Source organism: Larus michahellis, chromosome 9 (assembly GCF_964199755.1).
Source record: "Larus michahellis chromosome 9, bLarMic1.1, whole genome shotgun sequence".
NCBI lineage: Eukaryota > Metazoa > Chordata > Aves > Charadriiformes > Laridae > Larus > Larus michahellis.
Genome location: NC_133904.1, coordinates 7321205 through 7339565, shown reverse-complemented (window position 1 = coordinate 7339565; position 18361 = coordinate 7321205). Strand labels below are relative to the sequence as shown.

At 52.4% G+C, this 18361-nt stretch overlaps 1 protein-coding gene across 2 annotated transcripts in view; it reads left to right on the top strand.

The window, feature by feature from the left end:
* The window catches only part of ST8SIA2 (ST8 alpha-N-acetyl-neuraminide alpha-2,8-sialyltransferase 2), a 35992-nt gene extending 18226 nt beyond the window's left edge, over positions 1 to 17766 (top strand). For both annotated transcript variants that reach the window (XM_074601552.1, XM_074601551.1), the window contains 4 exons: positions 1177 to 1305; positions 1824 to 2081; positions 4428 to 4721; positions 15269 to 17766. In XM_074601552.1, the coding sequence (XP_074457653.1) occupies positions 1177 to 1305; positions 1824 to 2081; positions 4428 to 4721; positions 15269 to 15554 (967 nt within the window). In that variant the 3' untranslated portion in view covers positions 15555 to 17766. The remainder of the gene's footprint in view (positions 1 to 1176; positions 1306 to 1823; positions 2082 to 4427; positions 4722 to 15268) is intronic.
* The last annotated feature ends 595 nt before the right edge of the window (positions 17767 to 18361 follow it).

Here is an 18361-nt window from a genome sequence, read left to right as displayed (position 1 = left end):
CCTTCCCTGGGCTGGAGATGCGCTCCCGGGAGCTGGATGTTGTCCGTGAGCCTGGGCCGCCAGCTCTGCCCCATCTCTCACTCTTCTCCCTCCTCAGGGTTTACAGGCTTTTTATAAATGTATTTATTTACAAACCATTTCCCAGCTGGAAAAAGGCCTTTGCGCCAGAGAGGGAGATTCCCTTTAGCTGATAGCGAGTGCTTTGGCTGTGTGTTTTTTCGGAGAGCTCTGAAGTGTGAAGGTTTTTTTCGGGGCTTGCAGACACAACGCACGGCTTCTTGATGAGATGCTTGGGTATTCTCTTTGGAGGGCGGCTGGCTGGAATCAAATATTCAGAGGCTCCCTTAATTCCTGCCATTGGATGTAAATGGCACTGAAGTGCTGGGGGATGATTTGCTGCTTAGAGCAGGGATTAAAAGCTGGGGTCTCCCAGCGATTGTCTCCAAACCGCAGCATCTGGCTGTTGCCCGTCCCCCTGCTCATTTCTGGGTCTGGAACAGGCGAGACGGATGCTGAAATCCTCGTGCTCGCTTCTAACGGGGGGAAAAGTTACCAGCGAGCCAACCTCTCCCCCTGTTCGGAACGGGATGCTCATCGCCCGATCGCACAAGCAGCACCCAGCGCCTCAGCTGAATTAATTAATTTCTCCTTGGGGTGGAGTGAAGGTTGCACTTCCCTGATGTGGATTTTAACCCGCTGCAGGAGCTGAGCCGGCTCCATTTTGGGGGGCTCACGGGCAGCCACGAGGCAGCGGGTCGGCAACCTCAGCTGCCCTTTGTAGGGGATGTCGCAGTGAATTTGGGGGGCTCCCAGGAGCTCTGGGGTGTCTTGTCTGCGAGTGTGCGGCCGCCAGCCCGGCTTTGCGGAGCCTGCTCGTGGTTTTGTGTGCGTGCCTTTCTGCGGCTAGGTGTGCGGGATTGTGTTTTCTGTGGAGCTGTGCCTGGCTGTAAGTCTGTGTGTGTGTAAGCAAGCAGGTATTTAAGGATTTGTGCCTGTCTGCTTGAGTGTAGCAGAATACAAACAGGCTTTCACTTCTTGTTTAGCTAATAACTACAGTTTTGCTTTTCTGATGAAGTTTGAATTCCAGCAGCCGGAGCCGAAGACAGTGATTAGAAGTGCCATTGGGATGCTAACGGATCCTGTCTCTCTCCCTCTCCCTGTCTTTCTTTTCTCTAGAGCTGAAGTAGTAATAAATGACTCTTCGTCTCCAGCTGTTGTTGACAGAAGTAATGAAAGCATTAAGCACAACATTAAACCAGCCTCATCCAAATGGAGACACAACCAGACACTGTCTTTGAAGATCAGGTACTGGTAATTACCTATAGGACAAGAGACAGACTTGGTCCTCTCCAGTGCAAGCTGGCAAATTGCCTCTGTATATCATCTAAAGAAGTCGAGGAAGAAATAAAAGGCTTATCTCCTGCTGAGCGAGGCTTCATATCTGTAAGCGATCGCTTGGAAATGAATTCCCGGCTGAACCAGCTGGCCTTGCAACGACAAAACGAGGAGCACTTGAGCCCCCATTTTCCAGGCCAAGTGGGGATTAGCGCGTCCTGGCGGTGGGTCGTGCCGGGGGGAAGGAGACCCTCTCGCCGGGGTAAATACAGGGACCCCCCGCTAATGGTGGGCTTCCCCGGGAAGCGATGGGTGAAGGAGCAGGCGTTAAGATGGAGATATCCATTTGTAAGCTGTTCTCAGACAGCATCAGTCAGCTGGGACCAGCCATGGAGCGAGGGCAGGCAGGAGGCAAGAGTCCGTCTTAGGTATGACGCAAATTCTCTCTCTACCCCACCTGATGGGGCTGCTTTCTTTCCTGTCCTCAGGAAACAGATCCTGAAGTTCCTGGATGCGGAGAAGGACATTTCGGTGCTGAAGGGGACGCTGAAGCCGGGGGACGTCATCCACTATGTCTTTGACAGGGACAGCACCATGAACGTCTCGCAGAACCTGTACGAGCTGCTGCCCCGCACCTCGCCCCTCAAAGGCAAGCAGTTCCCCACCTGCGCCATCGTCGGCAACTCGGGGGTCCTGCTCAGCAGCGGCTGCGGCCCCGAGATCGACGCGCACAGCTTCGTGATAAGGTGGGGGACTGCGCCCAGCTGCGGGATGGGGCTGGGGGTGGGGGCTCAGGGGGGGTTCGGGGCGGTGGAAAGGGGCTGGAGTCCTGGTTGCGTGGTACAGCGCAGCCTCGCAGCCCCGTAGGGTTCAGCGATGCAAACGCCTTGCTGCAAACTCTCCACCCGCCACCAAGTGCTCCTCCAGTGTTCTTGCAAATGCACCGTGTCTTCTAAGGTACGCTGTTAACCCCCCCAGGGCACCGTTATCCCCCCCCCCAGGGCACCATTAGCCCCCAGCATGCCCAGTCCCAAGCACTCCGTCCTCTTTTCCCACATGCGTGCCCTCTTGCGAACAAACCCTGTCCTGGGCTCTCCCATGGGCACAAGCTCGATTCTTCCCCACATCGCCTCTGCCCTCGAGCACCGGCTGTGCCGCACGATGCCCTGGCACCACACGTGCGCGCGCCCAGGTCTGTCGCTCCCCTGTGACCGCTCCGTCCCCGGCACCGATGTCCCCACAGACGCGTTGCCCCACGGACCTGCGGCAGCAGATCCCGACCCCCACTGGGACACGCGCCGACTTCGCTACCGAAGCTGCGTGAAGTGGCGAGGAGGAGCGCGCCTGCCTCCCATCCCCGCCACCCGAGTACATCTCTGTGCCGAGGGGCTGTAGGAGTCCGCTGGTGATTTATGTGTGTGCAGACATTTGCTTTCTGGCGAGTCTATTATGCAGACAGCCCAATCCATCAGCGGCTCACAGAGGCGGTCCCCGGCGTGGATGTGGGAACGAGGATAATGTCACCTCTGCCCCCAGCTCAAGCCTGCCTGGCTGCCTGCAACTCCATCCTGTCCGCGGGGGACAGGGCGTTAGCGTTTGCATCCTTAAGTCTAACCAGAGGGAGCAAAGGGAAAAATTGCTTATTGCAGTTCTGGCAAAGTTTAGGGAGGGGCTTTCGTGTCAGGCAGCAAAGTTGCAGGAGAAAAGCTTTTTGTGGGTGTAAGGATTGGGATTTTGAGTGACTTCTCCCCAGCCACGTATGCTAGTGCAGGTCTGACATGGACGTGCTCTTCCCACCGTAGGTTCTCTGTGCCACCAAGCCACCACTTGAACCTGCATCTCCCTGGGGAAGGTTTGCTCCATCCAGGCAGCCTTTTCGATGGGGCTGGCAGTCATCAGCCATGGGCTCTGTGTCCAGGATACGGTTCAGCCCTTCAGATCCAATGTGTATTTGCAGTGATTCTATTCCTGCAGTGAGTGGATCACAAGGGCCCCGCGTGCCAGTAGCTGGATTTTCTTTCCAGCCATTCCCTTAGTTTCCCCATCCGTAAAGTAAGGAAAACAGTAGTAATGGCTGATTATCGAGGCAGATGGTTAGGATGTAATTCCTGCTCGTTAAATACTGTAACTTGACTGTAAAGCACCACAGGAGATCACACAGTGTGCTAACATGTGGGTACCCTCCGGTTTTCACCAAGCGGGAGGAACATCTCTCTGCATCCCCCCATGAGCAGGTCCCCGGTGACATTTACCCAGCGCCATGTACATGACATGGCCACGCCTTAATGGCCATGGATCCCCCCTCAAGGACCTCCAGGAAACCACCGTATAACGAGGGTGATTTGTTGGCAGTTTATCCCTCAGCCCTGGCGTGACACGGGAGCTCGTGGCACGGGAGCTCCCGGGGGAGCACATGTGCCCATATCCACGTGCGCAGCCTAGGAGGAGGCATCAGTAATACTACAGAAAGGGATATTTTTTTGAAGGTCACAGCCTCCAGACAGGCAAACCCTGTGGAGGCCATGTCCTGGCGTCCACCTCCTGCTGGTGTCATTATCACTGCCGGTGCCACCCGGTCTGCTGTTAGCTGAGACTCACCAGGAGGAGAAAAGGGACTTGGGATAATATTACCCCGGCAAGGCTGGAATTGAGAGGCGAGTGCTTTCCTTGCGTGGGAAAGGCCGTTTCATTTAAAATCTGCTGTGGCAGCAAAGACGGGAGGTTTGTTGCTACGTGTTATTTTTGAAGCGCACCAGAAGAGATACCGATCCGTACAAACCCACCCACCAGACACCAAAGATATGTCTGTTATTAGCATTGCCCCAGAGGAATACGCATGCACATGCCGGCGTGTTGAGGAATGATCGCCCGATGTTAGGACGGCTCATTGTTAGCAGGTCAGAGCCTCTCTAATTTAGTACAGAGACTCATTCTCCCTCCTCCTCCTCCTCCTCCTCCTCCTCCTCCCAAAAGTGAAGGCGAATGGGCACATCTGTCACTGGCCCTGGCTTTTGGCATCAAACACCCATCATATTTGTCACGGCCCTCTCTCGCGTCCATTATAAAGGGGTATTTGATGTTTCCCCTCGCAGGTGCAATCTGGCCCCTGTCCAGGAGTACTCACAGGACGTGGGCATGAAGACGGACCTGGTGACTATGAACCCCTCGGTCATCCAACGGGCCTTCGAGGACCTGGTGAATGAGACTTGGAGGGAGAAGCTGCTGCAACGCCTCCACAGCCTCAATGGCAGCATCCTCTGGATCCCGGCGTTCATGGCCAAGGGGGGCAAGGAGCGAGTGGAGTGGGTGAATGAGCTCATCCTGAAGCATCGCATCAATGTCAGGACTGCCTACCCCTCGCTGCGCCTGCTGCACGCTGTCCGAGGGTGAGAGCGTTTCTGGTGTGCTTGGAGATGGGATTTCATGAGCCTCCTGAGCTGGAGAGCCATCAGTGGGTTTGGGCTGGAGGCAAACGGTGCAAGCTGTTTCTTTCTGTAGACCGTGAGGAGGACTGCATGGGCAGTGGCTGGTCCCTAGATGAGAACTGGAGAGCACCTCGCAGGCAGGGTCTCCCCAGTATTGAGCGTGAGGTCTTTTAGCCATGCGATAGAGCGAGCCTAAGTCTTCCAGTGCTTTGCTGGCTGTAAGTCTGGATGTCACCACGATAACTCCCCGACCTACAATTAGGGCTCTTCTTGGAGGAATGTGTATGTGTGTTGTGGCTTGTGGAGCTAGTGACAAGGTTTGTGACTTTGTGCTGAAGTGACGTGCAAGTCTCGCACAGCTCCTCAGGTCAGGTTGCTCATGGCAGCCTGGACGGGCTCAGCAGGGCTGCTGTTCATGCTCCTGTAATGGTGCTAATTGCACTGCTCATCTTAAATGACCAGCCCGGGGAGGGGACTGACACGATCTGGTCCTGCTGGTCAGATAGGTAGGGCCAGGTGGAAGTGAACAGATTTACTGGGAGGGAATCGCAGAATCACAGAATGGCAGGGGTTGGAAGGGACCTCTGGAGATCATCTAGTCCAACCCGCTGCCAGAGCAGGGTCACCCAGAGCAGGTTGCGCAGGAACGCGTCCAGGTGGCTTTGGAATGTCTCCAGAGATGGAGACTCCCCCACCTCTCTGGGCAGCCTGTGCCAGGGCTCTGCCACCCTCAAAGTAAAGAAGTTCCTCCTCATGTTTAGGTGGAACTTCCTATGGTCAAGTTTGTGCCCGTTACCTCTTGTCCTGTCCCCGGGCACCACTGAGAAGAGTCTGGCCCCATCCTCCTGACACCCACCTGCGTTCTGACTGCAGCCAGGTGTGTGGGAGACACGTGTGTGGTGGGAATGGTAAGGCTGGAAAAGAAAGAGAGCTCCAGGGGTGAGACTTCTATGTAAATGGCTTGGTAATAGGGTAGGCTCTTGCTTTATTTCTCTGAGGAGGGTCACGATTCGTTAGGCATTTCGGGAGTGTAGGCAGGCGGTGCTTTATGCTGGAGATGGCTTAGTGGCAGTAGTTGTCCTCTCCGCTCCTGACTAGACCCTGTTGCTCTCCTGGGATGGGAATTCACTCGTGCAGCTGGTGCTCCCGCCTCTGAGCCTCAGCATTAGTGTTTCTTGATCGCTTTGAGCACTTCTTCCCCGACCCACCTCTGAGCCTGGGCTCCTCCGGTCAGTTGGCCCGTGCTGGGTGTTGCTCTGTCCCAGCCTGGGTTATGTGTCAGAGCAGGGGATGGGCACGGAACAGATTTTGGGGTCGTTTCCTGCAGGAGCCAAGCCTAAGGGCTGCTGCAGGGAGAGGGGTGTGAAGGGCATCTCTGCAGGAGGCCCAGGCAGGCTGGGAGGAGTGGAGGCTCTGGTGCCGCGGTGCATCACAGGCGGCAATAACAGGCAAAAAGAGCTATGTCTGCCCCAAATGCCTGCGTTTGAGGCTTCCCTGGGCCAGAGAGGCATCTTACAGAAAATTTTGAGGTAAAGAAAGGGAAGGAAATGATACCACAACTCACAGAAAGGGAGGAGAGCAAGAAAAAAAAAAAAAATCAACACCACAACCCAAATTCTGAGCTATTTCTAGCTGTAATTGACTTACTTTCATCTGTCAAAATAGAATTAAGCTCCTGTAATAAGCCCTTTAAATCAACAGGCTGCTAATCCTGCGCTGGCAACCGTTCCTGGTGCCAGAAACTTCCCGCAGGAAGCTTTGTGGAGGGATTGGCAAAGGCTGGGCATCGCTTTCCCGCGGGAGAGGAGGAGGATGCCTCGATAAGCTCTGCTGCTGAGCTTATCTTCCGACTCGCGGCACCTTCCTGGCCCTCCTGCGCTGCAGCCCTGCGGTCCAGGCGGGCTGGCTGGCACGCTGGTAGTCCCTGTGCATCTCCCACAGAGCAGCGTTGGAGCCACCACCCATGGCTGGCAGGTCCTGCCTGGCCGGAGGGGATGCGGGGGTCTGGGGACAAGCCCGGGGGCTCAGCACTGTCTCTCACCCTTTCTCCCATGGCTTGGAGTGGTGTCTTCCTTTTGCACGTGTTAGTGTTCCCGTTGGTTTTAATAGGTTCCTGCGCGAGGATTGTGGGTTGGGGCTTCTGAAAACCTGCTGAGGCTCAGAGGGATGTGACCAGTCACACCAGCAAGCGGCTGAAGTAGCCAGCATTGGTGGCTACTGTATGGAATGGGTTGGTTGGGACGGATGTGGTACCAGCACGTGGTCGGATGCTGGCTGATGCTGACGACAAGCTCTAAGTGCCCGCTCTGAGCTACAGCCGAGCCCCCAGTCCTGTCCTTTGGGCTGGTCACCGTGCTGTGGGGCGATGGAGAAAGGTGGGTCATGGCTGCGCTAAGGCAGCACTAATTCAATTATCACCACAGAAGCCAGCGCTAATCCTCATCAGAGGTTGCCCTCTAAGCCAGGGAGCTGTTGCCTGACCTGCCCTCCTGCTCTCACACTTATCAGCAGGAAAACAAGGATGCCTGCTAATTAACGATTAATATAATTAAGACTGCAGGCCCCTCAGCTGGCTAGAACTGGTGGGAGCACATCAACACCTACCCAGTGGCCTGGGCAAGGAGCTGTACAGACGGACCACCCAGGGCTGGGGGGCAAAGGGCTGTGCTGCTCTGGGGGAAGGCTGGAGTCAACGTTAACCCTTGCCTCGGTGTGGCCTCCTCAGGTTTGGACTTGGATGGATTCAAGAGTGATTCAGGCAGTATTGAATGAACCAGCCACTGCTGAGCAGGGAGGTGTGCTGATGCTCTTGGTGCTATATAGGAAGTCTCTCAGCTACCTATAGGGTTGTCTTTGCCATCTGCTCAGGGTAAATGATATGATGCAGTTTGGGATGAAGAAGGAATCTCACCTCAGGTCAAACTGACCGGAATCACTAGGAATTTAGTTATTCCTCTGCAGTGATGCTCTCGAATTCCTCAGATCATCATATATTTTTGCTTTTGAGCTCCTTGCTGTTACAGGGACACGGTCACCAACGACTTCCTCCATCTCTCCAGCTCTCTCTGAAGAACATGCGGGTTTGGAGCATGACAGTTTTCTTTGACAGATCTGAGATTTGTGAAACAAATAAATTTTGTGGTGTGCGGCAGAGAATCGATAATCCACAAAGCCCCACAGAACATCCCTCTGTGCTACAGTGGGCTGCAGTTGCAGAGATGTCCTGTCGTCTTTTCTGGATAAAGCTCCCCTTTATAACCTATCCTAAGTTGATTTGGAAATCACAAAGAAATGGGGGGAGTCTTTCAGCCAAGATGTTCTTTTATATTTATTTTTTTTTTCAAGGAATAGCACTTCCTACAAAGACTAATGTTATCTCAGCCAACTTCAATTCAGCTACAAAAGCTTTGCCTTTTCTCTTCTTCCTTCACTTCCAGTGAAAATACATCTGTGAGTTCTTGACTCCTCCTTGAACCACAGTATTTATTGCCCTGCTCTGCTTTCCCCCAGACCAGAATGCATTTCAGTGGCAATTGAGCATTTTTTCCTATAATTTTCAGTGCATTTGGGGCATTTGTAGAGTGTGTGTTGCTGAGATAAGTAAAAAGCATTTGGTTTTGTTGTCCTTAACAGCATCATTTGAGACATCACCTTCCTAGCTGTGAGGGTGCCTTAAATGTTTGCTGATAGCTTTTTGTGTTGATGATTCTGGATAATCTGTGCAATAGGACGGAGGCTGTTCTCACACGGTTAAACTCCTCATCTTCACGCCAGGAGGGGAGAGAGCCATCAGCATTTCGATGGAGGAGCTCAGAAGGAAGCCGAGTCGCTACTGAAGGCTGAGGAGGAAAGCTGTGCCGTGGCGGGGAGCCAGCTCGCGGGGATGGGGACGGTGGCGTGCGTTTCGGGGTTGCGTGACTCACTTCGGAGCGGTTCTATAAAATGTCTCCTGAGCAATTCATCTGGCGAGCGCCGTGCTCGTCTCCTGGCTGCGAAGCAAGCAAACCCCTTATATGTCATCTGTTAGTGTCTCCAGAAAGCCTTGTAATCCCTATTGCCAAGCAGCTTTTGTCAGAGAAATAACATGAAATGCAGGAAGCAAGGGAAAATAATTGTGTCTGGAGGTTTGACTATCGCTCCTTGCGGAGAATTCATGGACACGTTTCAGTTTGCCTTGTATAATCTAGTCTAGCATTTCTACTGTGTCCATCACGAGGGTCTCTTGGCAGTAACCAATTCTAATCCCTTAAGATTTTGTTAAGAGCTTCTTGAAAGAAGAAAAAAAAAAATCAATATCTCTTCCAGCTCCTTTGCTAGGTCTCCCGTTAGGTTTAACATCCAGATGGCCAAGATGGTTCGCGTGCGCCCTTCATGGCAGCAGTCCCCTTGCTCAGGGTCCGTAGCTGTGTAGAGCAGCTCTGCCACGTGTCCTCAGAAGTGCAGCCTGGTGGGCGATAAGGTGGATTCATCTTTGCCTCAGAGGTCTCCCTGGCTCCTCACACCCAAACAACGTCTAAAGCCTCTGCTGATTTTTCAGAGCAATGCTGCTCAGCTGCTGCCTTTGCCATCCATCAGCCATGGTGGAAGCCCTCCCCTGGTCCCTCCTCGCCTTGTGTCCGCATCCTTTCCGGCAATTTCGCCTTGCTTGTAGCCGCGCAGGACACACGTGTGCAGGTTATTCTCCTAACCTGTCGCTTCGATTGTGTCACCCTGCTCTTTCGCTTCCCTCCATGGGCTCCCCTTTTCTCTAACATGTCAAACGCAAGATGCCGCTTTTGCTTTTCACAGCCCTCTCAGCCCACCTTTTCTCGCTCTCTGTCTCAAGATGGGCTCTGCTGTGGAGTAGCCAGTGTCACCCAGTTGTGGGGTTTCTAAACAGGCTCTTTCATGCTTCTTCCCACATGATCCTTCAGCTCACAGGGGCTCCTCTGAAATATCTGCCCCCAAGGACTCGTGCCTTAAAGCCCTTCCTCTGGTCCCACAGACGGTTTAAGAACAGTGGTCCTGTGCTCGGGTGAGGGGTGAATATGACCAAAGTCTGTAGGGGGTGGGGAAAAATATAGCCATTCCCAATTGTGTGACTGGGGTAGGATGTGGGGGACTATGGGTGGGTGAGATCAGTGGATATCCCACAAATAAATCCTTGTGCGAGCAATTACTCTCGCCCCTCTGCACTTGAGCAAATGAGGCACGTTGTATCTGAGCTGTGGTGTGTCTGCACTGAGACCCTGAGACAGTTAATTTGTTCCGGTTAATCGGGAAGAAGATTTAGTCTTTTCTTTGTCAAAAAGAGGGGAAAGGCATAGGAAGGGAGAGGGTAAAGAAATAGGTTAATCTGCTTCCCAATTACTGTCTTGCTCTTCTCTCTGTTTGGAAATGGTTTCACTTGTGGGTGTTGAGTACCACGTGTGTTTGAAAGGGCACTGCAGAGCTGAAGATCTGGAGGAGAGAGTGAGTTATTTATCCATGACTCAGTGTTGATTTGCTTGCACCAAGTCACTAAAACCAGACCCGAGCCACAGGGTACAGATCCAGTCTGGTTAGAGAGGCTTGATTTGGTGTTTGGGCTTTGCCCATCGATGGGATAAAGCCCAACTCTGCCTCCAGATCCATCTTTTGGAGTCTGCAACAGCATGAATCTGCATGGGGACCTGCCCGTTCCAACGCCTCCAGCACAGATCTCATCACCGTGCGTGGCTCTCAGGTGTTTTGGTGGGGGTGACAGAGGAGACTGGATACATGGACAGAAAAGGGCTGGGAGAAGCTGGATGGGGGATAGCATTGGCTCCAGCACTTCATCTCCATCCACCCAGCAGCCGGGATACGATCTGTGCCCTGCCGGCGCCGGCGGGTCCTGTCCTCACCTGCACCAAGGTGAGCAGGAGCACCGTCGGGCACTCGCTCTCATTATCCGTAGCTGGTTTTTCATGAGTGTTAATGGGAGCAGGATGTGTGTGGCAGACTGATAGTATGCTTCTGACAGTCAAGGACTAGCACCTCCACAACAGCTTGTGTTTGTATCACACTTTTATGAATAAGCTCTTTTAAAAGGCTCTGAAATTGCATTATTTCAGCTATTCTGATGTATATCACTAGGTAATGTGGCTGATGCTTCTGAAACTTGATTTCTTCATTGACCTGGGTTTCTTTTATTCATTTCATCAGGGTGATGGATTTTCTGTTCAGTTTATCCTGCGGGTTAACCCTTGCCTGGAGGGTACAAGTTACCTTAGGGTTTTCTTGGACATACCAGGAGGCGATGGGGAAGCAGAGAGCAGGACCCTGCCCTCGCTAGCCCTCCTCGAACACTGCCTGCAGGGCACTGCCAGGGCATCCCAAATCAAGGCCAGGCTCTGCTCCCCGAATTGGGTGATGCTGGGGGAGGATGAGCGCTGGCAGCGGGGCGGGTGCCCGCTCCAGATGTGCAGTGGGGAGGCTGCCACCTTCCCCGGCTCGGGCGGGAGCTGCGGCTTCCCTACGGGCAGTTTCAGAGCATTTGATGTCCTGAAGGATTCCCACCGGGCTTGAAGGTCCAAATATAGTGGTCGCTTCCCCTGTGGCTGCAGTGCAGGAGGCATAAGACGAGGGGCAATGGCTTTAAACTAGAGCAGGGCAGGTTTAGATCAGACATTAGGAAAGAGTTCTTTACAATGAGGGTGGTGAGACACTGGCCCAGGTTGCCCGGAGAGGTGGTGGAGGCCCCATCCCTGGAGACACTCAAGGCCAGGCCTGATGAGGCTCTGAGTGATCTGATCTAGTTGAAGATGTCCCTGCTGACTGCAGGGGGGTTGGACTAGATGACCTTTAGAGGTCCCTTCCAACCAACACATTCTATGATTCTATGATACGCTGATGGTCAGGCAGCCGGCAGCGGTGCTATGCGATGCTGCTCGGGCGGCTGCTTAAATTTCTTGGAAACCTTTTGGGAAATTGGTGTTGCTGAGGAGCAAGCAGAACCACCCACCAGCTAGGGTGAGACTCTCTGAGCCGCTCTTCTTGAAGCCTCTGCCCTTGGCTACCATCAAGTGTTAGTTCAAATAGGGCTTGTGTCTGGACTGCGTCCTTACGAAAGGTGGCCTTGAAGATCCGATGGCATTTCCCATCTGTCACCATCATGATCCGAAATAAGAGCTGTCTCAGGCGAATTTTGCGTGACGGAATCACAGTTCCTGTTCATAGCTGCATCCCGCTCAGTTACCAGCCCGTCTCTGGAGCTCCTTACACCCCTGAGGGTTCATTTACAGAAACGACGCAGCACCAGCTTTTGAAGGAGGTCTATGCCGTGAGAACGGCTCTGAGAAAGGAGGTATTGGGTTTCAGGACTGCTGTTTGCTCTTCTCTTTTAATTGCTGTCTCTTTCCATAAAATGTTGCAGTTAATAGTTATGGTGATTGGTGTAGCCAATTTGAAAAATAATTACTGCCTGCTTCAAGATTATCTTTCCTCCTAATTAAAATCCCGGACCTCACATATTAAAGGTGCGCTGTTGACACAGCATCCCATGTGCGCCCAGACAACCTCATTTGGATTTACAGAATTAATTAGGTTTTATTTCCATCCCCAGCTGTTCTCTCCTGCACCAGGAATGTGGCTGCTGTCTCAGTTGGCCAGTGGTGGGAGAGATAAGAGGGAGATCTTCCTGCAGAGCTCCCACACTCCCAGCACAAACCGGTCATGAAACAGTATTCCCCAGCCCTCACTGGAGGATTTCCCACTTTCAGTCTCCCAGAAACAAATTGTAAGTCCTGGGGCATGGCCTATGGTATGGTTTGGGCATTCTATATTACGTATGCCATCTGTGTGGGTGGGCTGGGACAGCCTGGAGTCCATCACCCCCTCCCAAAGCTGCATCCAGCAGCAAGAATTCATGATGCTGTAGGAGTGAGGTTTATCATACTTCTCGTTTTCCCAATGCTGCGCCTGCAATAAAAGGGAATGGGGGTAAAACCCATCCCTGGAGGTGTTCAAGGCCAGGCTGGATGGGGCTTTGAGCAGCCTGGTCTGGTGGGAGGTGTCCCTGCCCAGGGCAGGAGGGTTGGAACTAGATGACCTTTAAGGTCCCTTCCAACCCGAACCATTCTATGATTCAATAAAAGAGCCAGGTTTTTTATTTTCATTATACCAATATGAATTGTGATTGTTCCCTACCCCAATATTATCGGGTGAGTGCTCACTAGCTGCGTGTCCTGTGGTGGACACACCAGGTTGGTTTTGGTAGGGCTGCTTTTGGGTACTGGTTGCACACCCTTCTTGGTCTTGGTAGGGCTTTTTGTTCAGGCTGGGTTGCAGAAGACGGCCTGCTTTCTGTAGAGCATGTCTGTGTTTGACCCAGGTCATTTTTGCCATCGTTAATATGCTTAAAACGTTGGTGATCACATGAACGTCCTGCACCCTCCTGCAAGGGTCACTCCATCATGGTGTCAAGGTCGTTGTACATTCCTACAGTTTTTACAGACTCTCAGCAAAACCCAAAAGTTAATATTTTCGGCAGGCCAGGAGGTCAGCACTATCTTTCTGTGCTCCAGCTGGCAAACTGATAAAAGGAGAGTTTTAAGGCTAAAGCACGTGCAGGACAAACGCAGTTGATTGTGTCTTCCCCCAAAACCAGCCGGTTATGTGGCTTGACAGTTCTTCCCAGGTAGCTTCCCTGCTGGATGAGGATACCCTAATTCACAGAGTTAAGTGGTGGTGATAATCTCCCATTTGTCTCCGCACGCCAGGGGTCTAATGTGCTTACCCACAAACTCATCAAGGAGGCTGTTTTATGGCTACCTGTGGGAGAAGTTTGCCTTGGCACCGCAGTGGGCTTTGCCGTGTCCCCATAGCGCAACCCGTATGGCCGGGCGAGCCCAGGAAATGCTCGTGCTGTGCCTCCGAGATACTGGTTTTGCCCCGGTTACTTGCTCCTTTTTCGTGCTGGATGCCAAGATGCGTCGGGCAAGGAGGACCCACTTCCCAAAGTGTCGTACTCATCCTCTGCTAAAGCTGCAGGCGCTGGGACACCCCCGGGGTGTGGGACCCCAATAAACCCTGCCGTGCCCTTCCTGCACACGCCGAGGCGGGCACTCTGCTTCCAGAATTTGATTCACCAGAAAAGTCAATTTTTCTCTTATCTGGTTGAGAACAAACGAGTACGCCGTGTGCCTTGGCTGCTAAATTTTAATGGCTTTCGTGAAAAGCTAATTTGCAGGATTAAGGCTCAGCTCTCCCACGGGTTCCTGCTGTCTGAGCACCAGACCCTCGGAGTCCAGGAGGAAAGCGCAAATGAGGAGCGAGACAATTCCCGTGGCTCCGCGTGTGACCCAGGATCCCAAACTTCGGGGGCAGAGCGCAGAAATGCCATGTGCCGTGCTCCGCTTCCTCGTGCTTTTTATCCAAAGCCCTGCCGGTCGCTCACCTGAACCCCGGCCCTTTGAAATATCTATTAAAAATAATCCAAGGGCTTGAAGGGGCTGCGACACGGTGGGATGCGCTGCCCGCACCGTCCCTGCCTGCTGTGGGGCAGCATCAGACATGCCGGGGGAGGAGGGAGTGTACCCAGGGGGCACACCTTTTGCCTCCCCCAGACCTTTTGTCTCCCCCAAACCTTTTTGCTTTCTGATTTTGCTCCTCTGATGGTGTTTTTTCTGCTGAGGAAACCAGTTAAGTTGCCTGTGCAACAAACACTGGCCGCTCGAAAGGTCTTCTTACGGGATGTTGATGCTGCCATAACTTTTATCGGCAGCCCAAAACACGACTGCTGATACCGTTTCTGCTCATGCATCCCTACAGGGTGCCTTCTTCCCCTGTTCTTTTTGCCATCCCTCATGAAAACTAATGCACTTTTCAGCAGCAAGCACAGCTGACCTGCGTGTTGCATAGTATATATTGCAATACGCCATATTGTCTGTCTCGTGGCCTGATGTTGCGGAGTGTGGTGGTGTATTTTGGTCCAGGATCACGGTAGCAATTGCTGGGTGTAACAGGAGCACGGCAGTGTGGTTTAGCTCTTGCAGCCTGGTGACCCTTTATTCCAAAGCAAACGTTTTTACAGCCCCGTTGTGTTTACCGTCCAGCGTAAAAATCTTCATTCATCAATGAAAATCATCAGCTTATGTGTGAGAGTGTGTCTGCTTCGAGGGGTTGCTGGAGTCTACTTGACATGTGGATGGTTTGGACTATGGTATTGATCTCCTAGGTTGATTGGAAGATAATTGTAGGCTGAAGTACTGAAGGCCACCGTTGCAAGCAATTTGTTTTTCATAAAGGATTGCCGAGGCCTGAGATGCTTCAATGCCATAGCAACAAGTGTGATATAACCACCAGACAGAGAGCAGGAGGATGCTTATTCATGAAGCAGTCCCTAGAGAGGCTTTTTCTTGGCATGGAGAACTCTTCTGCTAGTCAGAAACCTCTCACTTTGAATCACCAATATATCTCAGTCAGGGGCTAGAGAGAGAAAAAATGGGCCAGACACGAGCTTTGTGTGCAGGGGGAATAACGCGCCTTCCTCTACTCTCCCGTTGCAGGTACTGGCTAACGAACAAGGTGCACATCAAGCGACCCACCACCGGCCTCCTCATGTACACCTTAGCCACTCGATTCTGCAACCAGATCTATCTCTACGGCTTCTGGCCCTTTCCCCTGGACCAGAACCAGAACCCGGTCAAGTACCACTACTACGACAGCCTGAAGTACGGCTACACCTCGCAGGCCAGCCCGCACACCATGCCCTTGGAGTTCAAAGCCTTAAAGACGCTGCACCAGCAGGGAGCCTTGAAGCTGACTGTGGGGGAGTGCGATGGGGCCACGTAGAGTGGTCCCCGGCCGCGTTCCTGCACAGCCACGGGAGGAAGGGGAGGGGGCGGAAAGGACGAGTGGTGCCTGGTGGGGCTGGTTGTCTTTGTTAATGCGCAGAACAGCGACACAAATATATACACGTGGTACCTATATATATTGACCTGAGTATTATAACTGTTTGGTGTTCACCAAGGAAGGGGCAGGAGAGATGCGGGAGCATCTGGGGTGGCTGGCCTGGACAAGACCCCTTGCCGTGGGCTTGCTGGGCTCGGAATGGCGTTCGACCTACGCCCGAACGGTGGTGAAGGTGGCCTTGGTTTTTGAGGGTATGTTAGGTGATGGGTAAACGTTAAGCCGTTTGTCGTGACTGGTCCGAGGTTGGTAGTTAGTTTGTTTGGCCAAGGACGGCGGCGCTGGCACGTTCTTGGCCCCGTGCTCGTGGCGGGGAGGGGAAGGGGCAGGGAGGGGGTGGGCAGGGAAGGTTTGTTGGCGGCTGTCACAGCCAAGGCACTGCCCGTGGCACAGAGCAGCACCCGTCTCCTGCCCAGCGGGGACCAGTGCCCAACAGAGTCATGCACAGATCCATCCGAAACACGGGCCGCCGGGCTGAGCGCGGCCTTCGGAGAGGCGAGGGAGAAGCCTCCTGGGCTGCAGCTTGATCTCCAGGAGGTGGCGGGGAGCTGTGCTGAGCTGATCCCGGTGGCATTTGCTGGGAGAGGAGATGTGAGGGCCTCCAAAGATCAGGCACACCGGCCTTGAGCCGGGCAGACGGTGAGGAGGATGCTGAACGTGTATTTTTTCTCTTCCTTTCCTAAGGAGCAATTTAGAAAGTGGTAGGAAGGAGGTTTGCTGCCGCAAACCGGCACGGTTAGTAAGTGTCTTACTGTGCCACAGTGGAAGACACTCAACATCTGGCAGGGCTCGTGAAAACCATAAGTACATCTAGCTCTTAATTCCCAAATGGCACCTGCTAAGCAGCCTGCCTTCTCTCCCCTGCCAAAAATAACCGCTGAAATATCGGCGATAGGCCCGAGACCCAGCCAAGCGGAAAGACCGCGGGACTTCAAGGGACTTTGTCAAGTCTAAATAATTTATTTTTTACTTTCTCCGCAAAGAACCAGCATACAATACAGCGCTCTGTTCCCGAAGTCCCGCACTCTCCTTTCTTTCAAGCTCCGATTAGCTCTTACTCTGAACAGTTAATTAGGATGTCAGATGGATCTTGACGGGATGCTTGGCTAGTGATGAGCGTCAAAGAAATAATCCTTTTCCTTTTTTTTTTTTTTAGAGGGAGCCCAAAATATAAAGACATTTTTATAACCACATTTGCTTTTCTCCTAAGTTTTGGGTTTTTTGAGGGAAGAAACTAGATTGATCTGATTAGCCTGTTTAATTTTCTGCTTCTGTAGCCTACTCTGTTTGTCTCCTAATTAGCACTCAGTGCCAGAACGCAGGTGAGTCTGGGGTTCAGCGAGTGCAGTTTGGGTTTAATTTGTGGGAGAGCAAATAACGCGACGCCGGTGAGCCTCGGACGTGCGCTGCCGTGTTTTTGAAACCCATCCTGGCTGGGTTTCCACCACCTTTGTGCCTCCTCCTACTGCCGGGCTTAAGTTAAAAAGCATATCGTTTGGGGCTGAAATACTTGACATTGTCTCTTTAAAAACTGAGCGCTTCAAGTGGTAAAAGGAAAAAGTCGCTTTCATGTTTTGGGAGGTGGAAGCTACTGTACCCTTAGGAGCCTCCAGCCTCCTAATTAGTGTCAGATGAAGAGGCCGAAGATTAAGGTATAAGCAACATTATAGTGGATAAATGTGGGCTAATCTGCCACCAAGGGGATATTTCTTTCCATCTCCAGAAAATGATTTCTTTTATGTTTTGTTTTTTTTTTTTTTTTAAACCTGGCGCTTTTTTTTATTGTTGTTATTATTTTTACTTGAGGTTTAGTTGCACAGTAAAGCTAAAACCTGGCTGTGAACCTCAGCTGAAGCTGCTGGGGTCTCCTGAGATAGAGGAGACAGGGGGTAAAACTGCAAGATGGAAGTAGTCTGCGATCCCGAGGAGCTTCCCGCGATTCAGGAGCGGTTGTTAAAGCCGGATAATTCCCTGCTCTGTCCCCGGCGTGGAGGAGGGACGGAGCAGGGATGAAGCCGCAGGGACTGCTAAAGCCAACTGTTGTATTGAGGGGCCTGGGCCACGGCACCGATTGCTGTTAGCAAACCTTCTTTTTAAATAAAAATACAAGAAATGAAAGAAATGTGCAGGCTTTTTATTTTTTATTTATTTATTTTTGTTGATGAAAAGGGGGGGGCAAGACCATAAAATGCCGTGACAATTAAATGGGGAGACCTCGTAACCTTCTTTGCCAGTGAAGGAAAGGGGAAGGCTGGGCTTATTTGCCCATCTCAGGGGGGGATGTCAGCGCTCTGCCAGGGGGACATCCAGAGCCACCAGGATGTCCTCACCGTGCCTACCGAGATTATTGAGCTGCATCTAACAGCAGCACAACGGGGGTGTGCTGTGGAGGGGGGAAAGGGGATGGGAGAAGGGATTTCTGGTGTCCTTGAAGCAGCTTCTGGATCAAAGCACAGGCAAGTTCTAGGCGAATTATCCAGGGGGATGAAATTGCTGGTGATGTTTCTGTTCCCAGAATGGATCCCAGCTTTAAAAATACTTTAAACGGAGAGTAAGACCCTGCAGCTATTGAAATTGATGGCTGAGCTCCCGTTTTACCTCCCTGCCATGCGGCTTGGTCCCTGCTGAGTTTATGTGCACAAAACCATCCAGAAACCTCCCCTTGCTTTAGTGGGTCCTCTGGTCTGGCT